Source organism: Micromesistius poutassou (genome assembly GCF_964030765.1).
Source record: "Micromesistius poutassou genome assembly, chromosome: 7".
Taxonomy (NCBI): Eukaryota; Metazoa; Chordata; class Actinopteri; order Gadiformes; family Gadidae; genus Micromesistius; species Micromesistius poutassou.
In genome coordinates, this window is record NC_140277.1 from 11,672,405 (window position 1) to 11,684,656 (window position 12,252).

Sequence of the window (12,252 nt, forward strand, 5' to 3'; positions counted from 1 at the left end):
CGTAACCCATGCCTTGTATGGCATCCAAAGTTTGCAGGCAAACGTTGGGCCCTAGGTTGGTTGGTAGGTAGAGTGGATTTAGCCTCTCACAAAGATCACTGAGCAGAGACAATTTGTGCAAGATCAGCCGACTCTTCCAGACAGAACTAGTAGAGCTAGCTCACCAAGACCCAGAGGAAGGCTTGGAACACTTCGAAACTAGGGCTCTCCTCCCCGCGTTGCATTGACCCTGCAGGCTCCAGCAGGTGGTCGATGACATGGAGTTCATTTTCGGGGGCCTTGCACCCTGGCTGTGGCCCCCGATGGGGGACTCAGGCAGGGCCCTGGCCCGTACTTATGCACTCCCTTGATCTCGCTCCCCCTTGTCTCCCCCGTTGCTGCCGACGGTCTGTGATGTGAGCTTTTAGAGGAGACGCTGTGAGTCAGCAGTGCAGTCCTACTGTGTTCACATCCGCCTGTGGGGCAACACACACACGCAGGCACGCACGCACACACACACACACACACACACACACACACTCACACTGACTTTGCGCACAGACCTTTGCACAGAAGGTCAGTTATTAGTAGCCCATGGCCTTCCTCTGCCCACTCTTGATATCCAGAGACGGCACAGTGACATTTGTGCAATGTCAAAAATAATTCCTCCATATGAGGTTTAAGACGGACTGGCACTGGATTCCTTCGACAAGCTGGGGATTTATTTTCTTATCCAGGACACAACAACAACAACAACAACAACAACAACAGATTAGCTCTTCTGCGTAATGCAAACCTTCTGAAGGCAGCATGCCAATATACAAACCTATAGCTGACTTACGCAATGAAATTATGATATGTTATGAGCCATTATGAAGGAATTGCGAGTGAAAATTACTTAAAACTTGAACATTACCCGTGGGGAGGAAAAAGCAAGACTTTAAGCAGAACTGTGAATATTTTTAATTGCAAAATACGGGTACAAATAAAGTAACCTGAACTTGAAGAAAACCAAATCTAATCGTGTTTCTGCAGATGTGCACTGCACACCATGCTCTGATACTCCTGGTATTTGTGGGATAAACCTGACATCAGTTAATTTCATTAAAATACCAAATGCTCTTTGAGCCGAGCCAAGAATCCAATTCCGTCAAGGCCGGAGCCAGAATCCATTTATGAGAAACTCTACATAAAGGTACTGATGCAAAACATGTACCTCAAAGTCCTTTTTTTTATTCAAAACTTTTCATTTTTATATATTTGTTCAAGCTAAAAATATAGCCTTATATCAATCTTGCTACAAACCAGTGTACAACTTAAAGTACTCTTATTGATGGGGAAACACATTGATTCTGCCTGAGCAGATGGCATTATGTTGGTTCCTCTTGCATTAGCTTCCTTTCTTACGAGAAGATAACCCATAGCAGCAGCAACAGCATAAAAGCCTTCTTGTGCATCCATGAAAAAGAAAAAAACATATCCACATGACAAGTTACTTTCACCAACCAAGCTTGACTGGAGTAATAATCGAGGAAAGCAAATTAAAGGATACAAATAAATGATCATTCAAGTATTTCCCATTATCTCAAATGCTAAGCATTTAAGTAAATCTTTGATCAACGTGTTACCATCTGTGTGTTTCAGCACATTGAACATTCAGTGATATATCTCCACCCCAATCCAGCTGCTTTCACATATTTGATTTACTTTTGGGTTCTTGTCTTTTATTACCCACTTCAGATGGTTGAAATAAAGATTGATGACGACTTTTATTTTCTTCAATTCGTCTTTATTTGAGTTTATTTAGTTTATTTGAATGTTACAGACTACTTCCCAAGAGTTACAGGTCCTCAATATTTGCCATTCACTTAATCTGTGTCAGTAAAGCAAAAATGATTCAACTGGGGATATTCTGACTCCTTTGCATTTCCACAACCCATCCTAATCTCCAGAGGGCTGCTATTGTACTGCCAAAAAAATAAACTGTCATCTCTTAATAACACAGGATTCTCTTTCTCTCCCTCTTCCCTTCTTCTCCCCCCTTTGCAGTAACCTTTGACCACTTCCAGATATTGCGAGCCATCGGGAAGGGGAGTTTTGGCAAGGTAATGTCGAAGAATCTTCCTTTCTCTTTGTGTTTGTGTGCTTCTGACTTTCTGTAATTTCTCTGGACCTTTTGATGGCTCTCTCACTGCAATTATCTGCATAGAGACAGTGCCTGGGCTCCGTCAAGACACAGTGCAGGAGTGGGTAAACTGGGCCGCCAGTAATTACCACTCGGCTCCCATCTCACACTGGGAGATGGATGCACTCGACTTAATCACCCCCACCAACCTCTCACTTAATGATGTTAAATGCTGCTTATTTAAAGAAGAGCAACAACTCTTTCTCTAATAATGGAGGGGGCTATGGCGGTGCCTTTGCTTCTTTGCAGCATCTCTGCCCATCTCAGGAGGGAATGGCGGCTTCTTCTTACCCCGTTTTGATTACAGAGTAGCAATGGGCCTCTGCGCGTCACTGTGAGCAGTGTCTTAAAATATCAGTGTGTGGTTCTGTATATTCCTGTATGTGTGTGCGTGTGTATGTGTGTGTGTGTGTGTGTGTGTGTGTGTTTGTAAGGGGTGGCTGATGATAATAATTTATCATAAAGCAAATTGTTAAAGCAAATTAGTCGTGTTTCAAGGGCCATTATAATCATTTCAGACTACTATTATTTATTTAATTACTTGGTGTAGATGAGATTTGATAATTGACCTTTTGGATAGCTATTTTCAATTAATTTGAAGTGCTTGTGTGCTGTGCAGGCAAGCTTGCATGTGTGTTGGTGTGTGCGTGTGCATGTACGTACAGTGCACGCTCAATCGCTGTAAGCTAGGCTCCCAAACTTGCGGCAGTTAAACTCTCAAGCATCATCTCTGATATTAATTCATTACAGTTATGCTTGTAAGCCAATTTTCTTTCACTTTGCTACAATCTCATACAAAACACTTGCCTCTTTCATACAGCAATCCCTCCCCAGTCACTGCGATTTTCATTTGAATATGCAAATGATTGCATTTCTGCATTTCCCCCAAGGCGGCTGTCACACGCTTGATGATGCTAAAGGTAGGCTGCTGTACGCTAGTAGCTTACCCACTGCGCGGTAGCTTCATCAACAGGGAGCAAGGCTATATTCAGTGGCTCAGACTCCCTAGCCCATTTTGGAGCTAAAGAACTGTGCCTTTGTTTCACCAAGAACTCCCTATGTTGTCAAAATCAGTTAACATCAAGGAAAAAAAGGACAGACTCAAATCGAATGAATGTATTTTACTGAGGAATAGCAAACATTTTATTGAGTACATTTCCAAGTTGTTGTCAAGTATAGATGCATGATGCATGGGCATGCAGGGAGGGACCTAACCGAACAGATATGCAACTTGCATCAAACACGCACACACACACACACACACACACACACACACACACACACACACACACACACACACACACACACACACACACACACACACACACACAGATTTATGCTTATGCTGTGTTGTCAATGGATGATACCAAAATATGGAATCAAATTAGGGTCAAAGGAATTGTAGCTGTGTAACACCATATGTGAATGTGTGAAAACATTTTGTGTGAATACATTCAAATGTGTGATTATGTAAAATAAATTTGAACAAATTGAGTTAACTTGCAGTTAAGTAAGGGATAATGTATAAAACGCTGGTCATTATCGGGAAAATAAGGGTGAACAGGACACCGACGCAGAGTGGAGGTGTCTTGCTTCGCACTGAAGGGGCTTATTTTCAATAATGACCGGCGACGTTCTATACATTATCCCGCTTATTACACGGCTACTCGCCAAAACTAAAAAATAACTTCACACGGTGTGTCTGTTTACAATTAAACATAATTATTACACGGTTCTTCTTAATGCTGTGGAATGCTCGCCTGACTTAATTGACCGTTGCTAAGCATATAATGACCGTTGTCAAGGTAAGTGTATTTTTTGCCTCTGATTCACGTCTTTCGTATCACTCCGCAAGTAGTCTGGTAACTTACCAAACCCAGCGTATACGGTTGCTAAGCGACGTCAGCATCTTTGGCAAACTATTTCTCTGCTGATCAACACTGCGAATGCTGGACACAAATAAATTGTAAACAGACACACCGTGTGAAGTTATTTTTTAGTTTTGGCAAGTAGCCGTGTAATAAGCGGGATAATGTATAGAACGTCGCCGGTCATTATCGAAAATAAGTCCCTTCAGGGCGAAGCAAGACACCTCCGCTTCGCGTCGGTGTCCGGTTCGCCCTGTCTGGGCTTATTTTTCGGATAATGACCTACGGGTTCAAACCAATTGGCGGATACAAAACCTTTGTCCCACAATTGTCCATGAAGAAGCTCCAATAAGGCAGTTCACCATCCTCTCACGGAGCCAGCGGGGTAGAGATGTTTCAATAAAAAAAAATTCCTTCCCGATTCCGATACCTGATTTGAGTATCGGCCGATACTGAGTACCGATTTATTTTCATATATAATTATATATATATTTTTATCATATATATATATATATATATATATAGTTTATTATATGATTTTTTTAAATGCTGTATACTACTAACCCTGTATGGATGGGATATTATTGCTATCATTGTTGTATGGCCTGGCTCAGGTTACATGAACAAAGCCTCTGATAAATGACGAAAAGGCATCAATAAATCTACAGAGAATGAATTCCAATTAATGTTCTTTTATTATCTAATTTTACTAAAAAAAAAGAACAGGAATAAATAACAATGCTTTAAAAAGCAGCCTTCATTTAGTGAAATAATATATTTAGATAGTATAGTAATACTATTACCAACTTGTATTTCTGGCTAACGTGGCCGGGGGGAATCAGGTTGGCTATTATTGCTAATCTCTGCAAAACATAAACTAAACAACTAACTGTAATATTTCAATGTCACGTTCATTGTTTGGCAACATAACACTGACATCACCAATCTAGCTCGTTCTTGTGACCATCAGGGGGAAGAATGTTCAGTTAGTAGTGAGCTAAACTATATTCACATGATTAGTGAAAAGAATGTTACATTCAGAAACTGAACTCTATGTTCAACCTCCTATAGACCCATATATCAATGTTTGGTTATCCAGAGATATTACAGTTAAAATTAGTCTATTTATCAGGAGTTCATCTGATTTTATTCATGAATGATCATATTTGAGTGTCCGGGCCCCAGGCGATCAGAATGCAAGATAAAAAGGCTTCGCCCCACTAGCTCTGTGATTGGATGCGGAAATGATCTGCCTAATCGGCTAGTCAAATTAAATGTTAATCTGAGCATTCCCATTGGCTATTCAGGCGGAAGGTTTAAATGTTGAACAAACGTTTTGTACCCATAGATTTGACTCGTTGCAAAGTGCCAAATGTGGGACAGAGGTTTTGTACCCGTAGGTTTGGTTTATACTCATAGATTTGATTTATTGCTGTAAACTTGGGATTCACACGTACAATTGAGTTCTGTGAGAATTGTATTTAAACACAAACAGTAAGATGTGTAGCTGAAAACCTTTTGATGTGTAACTGGAAACCTGTTGTGTAACTGAAAACCTTTTTTTGTAGGTGCAAACCATTGGAGTGTAACTGCAAATTAAGTCTATTTGTTCAAATTTATTTGACAAATTCACACATTTGAATGTATTCACACAAAATGATTTCACTCATTCCCATATGGTGTTCCACAGCTACAATACTTTTGACCCTATCGTGATTCCATACCAAAGCTGCACAGGAAAGCAGAAACCGACTTGACCCTGGTGTGAAGATATTAATACATGCAAGTTGTTTAATACATAAACAATATGTTGAATAATTCAAAACAAATGTCCAGGGGAGAGATTAGCTGCAGTCGGCGGGTAATAGCAGATAGCAGTGAGTGTATAAACACAGTGCAACCTTTGTAGTCATCTCTCCACATGCAGACGTGCCATAGGAGTCCAGCATGGAGTCGGTCCTCCACAAACACAGAGGTCATCTCTTATTCTCAAAAACCCTGGGTTGCCTCGCTGCGTTGCCACAGCTCCTGAATACTAAACAGTCATCTGCATGTAATCTGTTGACTGCATCCCCCAGCCGTGTTGGGGGATGTGTGTGTGTTTGGGTGTTATTGTGTGCATGTATTGCGCGTGGCGGCATGTGTTTATCTGCCTGAGTGGCAGTAGTTGTATGTTAGAAGCATATGAGAGAGACACCAAACGTGGAGACAGAGAAACGGCGAGTAAGAAAGATGAGCAAGCGGGAGAGAGAGTGAGTGTGAGAGAGAGAGAGAAAGAGAACCCCCCTCCCCTCCCCTGCTGTGTGGATGTACTTCATATTCTGTTGGCACACACAGACAAAATGGTCTGAGAATGTGCATTTGTGGAAGTGAACATGAAGGAGGGGTGTGAGGACCGCCTCTCTCCCGACACACGGTCACAGTGGCAGGCTGGAGATGACAATGAGAGTGCATGTCTTGGCAGGGGTCTGGTGCTGGTGGTGGGAAGCACAAAATACTCATTGGTGCTAACGATGCATTTGAGGAACTGTTGCCTGTTTTTCCCTCTATGTCTTGCTGTTCTTCTTTTTCTCCTCTTTGCAATATTTTGTATCATCTTGCCCTGACTACTACTACTTCTACTACTACTCTCTCTTTCACGCTCTCCGTCTCTTGGTCTCTGTTTCTTTGTCTATCTCTCTACCTTTCCATCCTTTCTTAGTGGTTGTTTGTCACAGCTTTCTTTTATTGCTGTGGGTGATATGCTTAGAATGGCCACCCCTTGTAATGCTTTTGCGGTTTTGCAGGCAATGTACCATGGATTGGGACAATTTAAAGTTTAAGATGGTTGGTCCGAGAGATAATGAACTGCTCCCTGTTTCTCTCTCTCTCTCTCTCTCTCTCTCTCTCTCGCTCTCTCCCTCACTTTCCACAATTTGTCTGTGGATGGTTATCTAACTGCCAATCGGTCTCATGTTAAAGTTCACCCATCTCCTCTGGCTGTCTCTCTCTGCCACCTCCGCCTTTCTCTGTGTGTGTGTGTGTGTGTGTGTGTGTGTGTGTGTGTGTATGTGAGCCTGGCAGATTCCCACCACTATCGTAAGCCAGTGACACTCGTCAAGCCTGTGGAAGACACAGCGACAGTTCCTTTATGGCGATGGATGGATGAATGGAAAGGTGGATGGTTAGAAGGATGGAAAGATTAATGGATGGACGGACAGACTGACGTTATCATCACTTGTTGTGTGTACAGGGTTGGCCTCAATGTGTCTAAATGGTGTTCGGTGAGATAGTGACCACTGCCTCAGAGCAGGTTTAGATGCATCACAACCTATTTCAATGGCATTTAAAGATCATAGTAATCTTTATATAGTCTTCCAGATACGCAAGCCTCGGTGAGCCATTTACCAAATCCCCAGGCTGCATTGGAGAATAGATTCTAGATGAACAATTGATCATCTAGAAAAGGGGCCGTTTCTTGTATAATCTCTGGTTTATTTTGAGCCATTGCGAGCTTGGTATGTGGGGTATTTTTTGTCACAAGTGACAAAGAGTGGTGGAGTATTGCACCCTGCCTTTTCAGAAATGCATAGGTGTACACAGAGATTGATTCATAGACACATATTGATTTATTTATAGAGAGAAAGATACATACATAGATGCATATGTAATATATATACTTGTACAGAGATAGATGCAGAGTGATACACACACAGATTCATACATAGTATTAAGATGGATACAGAGAACAGCATAGATAAGGTATATATTTTACTTCTGAATTCATCACATTATTGACATGGGGTTAATGTCATACAGTATATACTAAGTGGACTAGTGTTAAAGCGTTTGCCTCCGCTTTATGTTGTAAGACGATCTTAGGGACTTAAGCGGCTGACATTATTGTTGCCTGAAAAGCACCAACTATTTCATCATGAGCCTGGCGGCAGAGGGGACATTTTAGAAGTGAAAATGATAATGAGTTCGGCAGACGACCCTGCCACACGCCACCAATATGTCTTAACTGTGCTCCTCTGACACCAGGTAACAGGTAGATGTTCTATAAAGCCATTTATTTGAGAGATGGCAAGATTGTAATAAGCCAAGCAAGTGGTGAATATTGACTATGTCCAAGCTCTATGCTCAGGGCCTATAATACCAGGTTGTAGGACAGTAAAACTGTTCCCAGCAATAACTTTGCTTATCAAACCATGTTAAAACTATAATGTAATCTATTCACGTGCAAAAAAAACTGTCTCTGCCAGGCAGAGCTCTGTGGAGAATGAATCAAATGCAGCGTAAAGGAGCTGATTTTCTCCAAGGATTCGCATGCCTTTTCTGTTTGATTGGGCATAGCGATAGGCCTGGAATGATACCAGGCGCCTGCTGATGTGAAGAGTTCAAGCAAGCGTCATCACCCAAGTCATAACCCTAGTCATAACCCAAGTCATAACCCAAGTCGTAACCCAAATCGTAACCCAAGTCATAACCCAAGTCATAACCCAAGTCATAACCCAAGTCATAACCCAAGTCGTAACCCAAATCGTAACCCAAGTCATAACCCAAGTCATAACCCAAGTCATAACCCAAGTCATAACTCAAGTCATAATCCAAGTCATAACCCAAGTCATAACTCAAGTCATAATCCAAGTCATAACCCAAGTCATAACCCTAGTCATAATCCAAGTCATAACCCTAGTCATAATCCAAGTCATAACTCAAGTCATAACCCAAGTCATAACCCAAGTCTCAATTCAAGTCTCGTATCTGTGGAGCCCATGGGCGGATCAACGCTGCCACAACGCTAGCACTTCAAAGACCAAAACCCCCAGGATTTTTTTTATTGCGTTGTAAGGATAGTTTAAATTAAACAGATTTGAGCTATCCTTATCAGGAGGGAATTATAAAAAGCGTTCATGTCACTTTGGGTTTAATAGCTGAATACCCGTCACACCATTAATATTAGCATTACAATCTAACGGTACTTAAGGACATAAGAGGGGGTTTCTTCCCATGTCGTTTGGACGGCTGTTGGCTAGAGGGACAAGTATCAGAAGGATAGAGCTGCTATGCTTTTCCTTTGTGTCACTTGTTTAGCTCCTGTTCAGTTGTTATTATTACCCTCAGTCACAGCTCTTGTCTAGTTGATCATTTTGTCATGTGAAGCACGTTCTGCCATCTGTTTTGAAGTGCAACACAACAAAAAACGATTTGCTGAAATATTATCGTATCCATTATTAATCCTGAAGACAGCCTTGCTTGTGGATGGTCTATTCAAACCAAAGAGTGGTTTTGAGTTTGAATAAAGATAGTTTAATTTGAGATTTTTTTTTTTAGTAGACTTATATTGGTTGGCCAATAATATCCAGAGGAGTTCTATTGGAATTTCCACGATAAAGGGCAGATAGTCTCCCTAAATAGCATATAAGTAACCACATCATTTGCAGGCCTAACACCACTAGATGACATCAAAACAATCTGGGTTCTCCCCAGATAATGTCAAAGTGGAGCTGCACCACCCTGCTCCTTTTTCAGCACCACCTTTTTTTATGATGCACTGCACAGAACCGCTGCCTCCCCATCCGTGTCACGGAGCTGGCACAAGAGGTGGCTCCCAGCCGCTTGTAAACTACCGTTTTTCCGCCACCCCGACGGCAGCAGAAGCTGGCCCAAGCGCAAGACATCCAGAGGAACGAACCAAATAAAGAGAGCAAATGACTCCTGCTCTCCGCCGATGACATGTTCATTCAAGCCTGAAAAGTGTGTTTGCCTCGTTCGCCTCGCTCTCCCTTTTTTTCAACACACCCTCCCCTCACCAGTTAGTGGCAACCAGTGTAGCTGAAGTCGTGGAGTGTGTGTGTGTTCAGATATGCAGGGAGTTTTTCACTTGCACTCCATTTCAATCACTGGCCAACCATGTTACACTACCACGCTTGCTCTCTCACACAAACACACCCACACATGCAAGTTGAATTCCAAAATGTTATGGATGTCAGTGTTTATATTTCCATTTTGGTGCAGTCAAAATGCATAATGTTACAAGAGAGTCCCCCTCTTGCCCTCTCACTCTTTCCCTCAGGCTGTGGTCCTATATCTTGTCTGTCCATGTGTCTGAGCCAGAGGCTTCTTCTGATCCACTTGGCTTTTACCTGACCTAGAAAACACACACACACACACACACACACACACACACACACACACACACACACACGCACATACACACTCATCTTGCAGTGTCCTGACTAAGTCCACTAAATTTAACATCCATGGTCCTTTTTTAAGCTCCCATCTCCTGCTCTGTGGTAGTCCCAGTAGCAGCAGAAGCAGGCCTGGTGACAACAATTGATAGGGCCGCTAACTATAGCAGAGCGGCTTGGCAGGAGTAGATGAGGAGGAGAAGAGAAAACCCACACTGGATGGGCATCGGGAACAGGGGAACCAGCAGCAGAGCCTTATTAACATAGCAGTGATCACAGGGAGGCTTGAGCAACATGAAAGCCTTTTGATGCTGCACGATATCATGACATGAACAGTTGAAAAGCCCTCTGACCGGGATTCTGAGCACAGAGGTTATATGGTGTAGTATGGCGTCATTCAATCAAATACCGGATCCAAGTACAAGGACGAGACTGTGGGTGGGAGTTAGAGAATATTACGGGTGGATGGGCAGAGATTTTAAATACGATCCCCATGACGACCGTTTGGATTTTGTTCTGGGTTCTGGGGGGAGGCGGGGGGGGGGGGGGGGGGGGGCAGTGGTGTTAACTAACCTTAAACGGCATACGTATGTGTAAGGGAGAGAGACGGAGAGATTGCAAAGGAGAGGGAGAGAGAGCCTGTGTGAGAGAGAGAGTGTGTGTGTGTGTGTGTGTGTGTGTGTGTGTGTGTGTGTGAGAGGAAGATGATGTTTACTACCCACGGAATCCCCTCGTACATGAACTTAATGTAAATAATTTATGAGTGTTGAATTTATGTTTATTAAAAAGCATCATGAAACAAAAAATTCCGAAACATTGAAATCGGATTTCGGGTTCATAATGTAATGGAATATAATATAATTTCAAATATAAATGTCATGTGAGGTTGTCAGATGTTTATATTTGTATAGCTTCATTTCCTTGCCAGATGACCTCCCCAGTCGTGTTTCCCGTCCCTCATTTCCTCTCTCATAGCAAGGGAGACAAGGCTAAATAAATTATAAATAACAAATAAAAACCTTTAATAAAAGGTCTTATCTTTGAACTCTCCATTCATAGCCGAGAAATGATTTCCACAGTGGCAGGTTATTCGGATTCAATTTGAATAAAATTGACGGAATCCCCCGTGCTCAATTAAACTGCTGAAAGATGCATCACCCACGGGGTCAGCTCAGACCGCCACTGCACCGGGAAGAAATTCATTACTTTCCTCCTGTTTTATACCATTGACTTTTAAAGGTAAAAAAGGAGACAATTGTACTGTAATTTCTCTGGCTGTCTGTAAACTTGCATGTCTGCATAGGATGTTACTTGGCATTTATTTTATCATCAAACTTGGAAGACAGGACTAGCATTGCCGCCTTCAAATAAGATAACAAATCAGGAGATGGATGACGGTGTCCTTTGCCCGCCGACAGCGGCGCTGCCCTTGGCGTTGGCTTGCGGTCACCTTCAGAGTCTCGGTGGCGGGAGGCAGCTGGGCCGCGCGTCCACCAGGGAGGAATAAACCAGGGTCAGAGCGGGACGGGTCACACCGGCAGAGGGGTCACACGGGATCAGGAGGATTTCATTCCTCATTCTTTTTTCCAATTTAAACTCCAAGGGAGCTGAATTAATATTTGATTTGAATCCTTAATGGGGCCAGTGTAGGTGTGGTTGGTATGGTTAGGGTGCTCCCAGGGTTAAGGTTTCCACGGATTGACCCACAATGTGTTCAGGGTCTAGCGATATAGGCATTCTTGATGTTAATGATGACAACATTTTTACTTTAAGTCTCTTTGTATAAATAGTGTAGATGGTAAAAGTGTGGATGAATAGATAAAGCTATAATTGTTTGCTCCTTAAACCTTGCCTACCTTCAGTAGTACAAAAGTACAAAAGCTATTGTTATGCTCATCATTATTCACCAGCATTTCATATTTCACTATTATTACACTTCATGTAATTATTCCTCATAATCCTTGAGCACAGTGCTCTCTCTCTCTCTCTCTCTCTCTAACTCACTCACTCACTCACTCACACTCTCTCTCTCATTAGGCTGCAT

The 12,252-nt window shown here is 42.4% G+C and overlaps 1 protein-coding gene across 1 annotated transcript in view; it reads left to right on the forward strand.

Annotated features, from left to right (window-relative positions):
- stk32c (serine/threonine kinase 32C) overlaps window positions 1–12,252 on the forward strand; it is a gene marked incomplete at its 5' end in the record, with an annotated part of 61,662 nt that overhangs the window by 16,910 nt on the left and 32,500 nt on the right. The window contains one exon of the mRNA XM_084470631.1: window positions 2,029–2,084. Coding sequence (XP_084326757.1) covers window positions 2,029–2,084 — 56 coding nt within the window. The remainder of the gene's footprint in view (window positions 1–2,028; window positions 2,085–12,252) is intronic.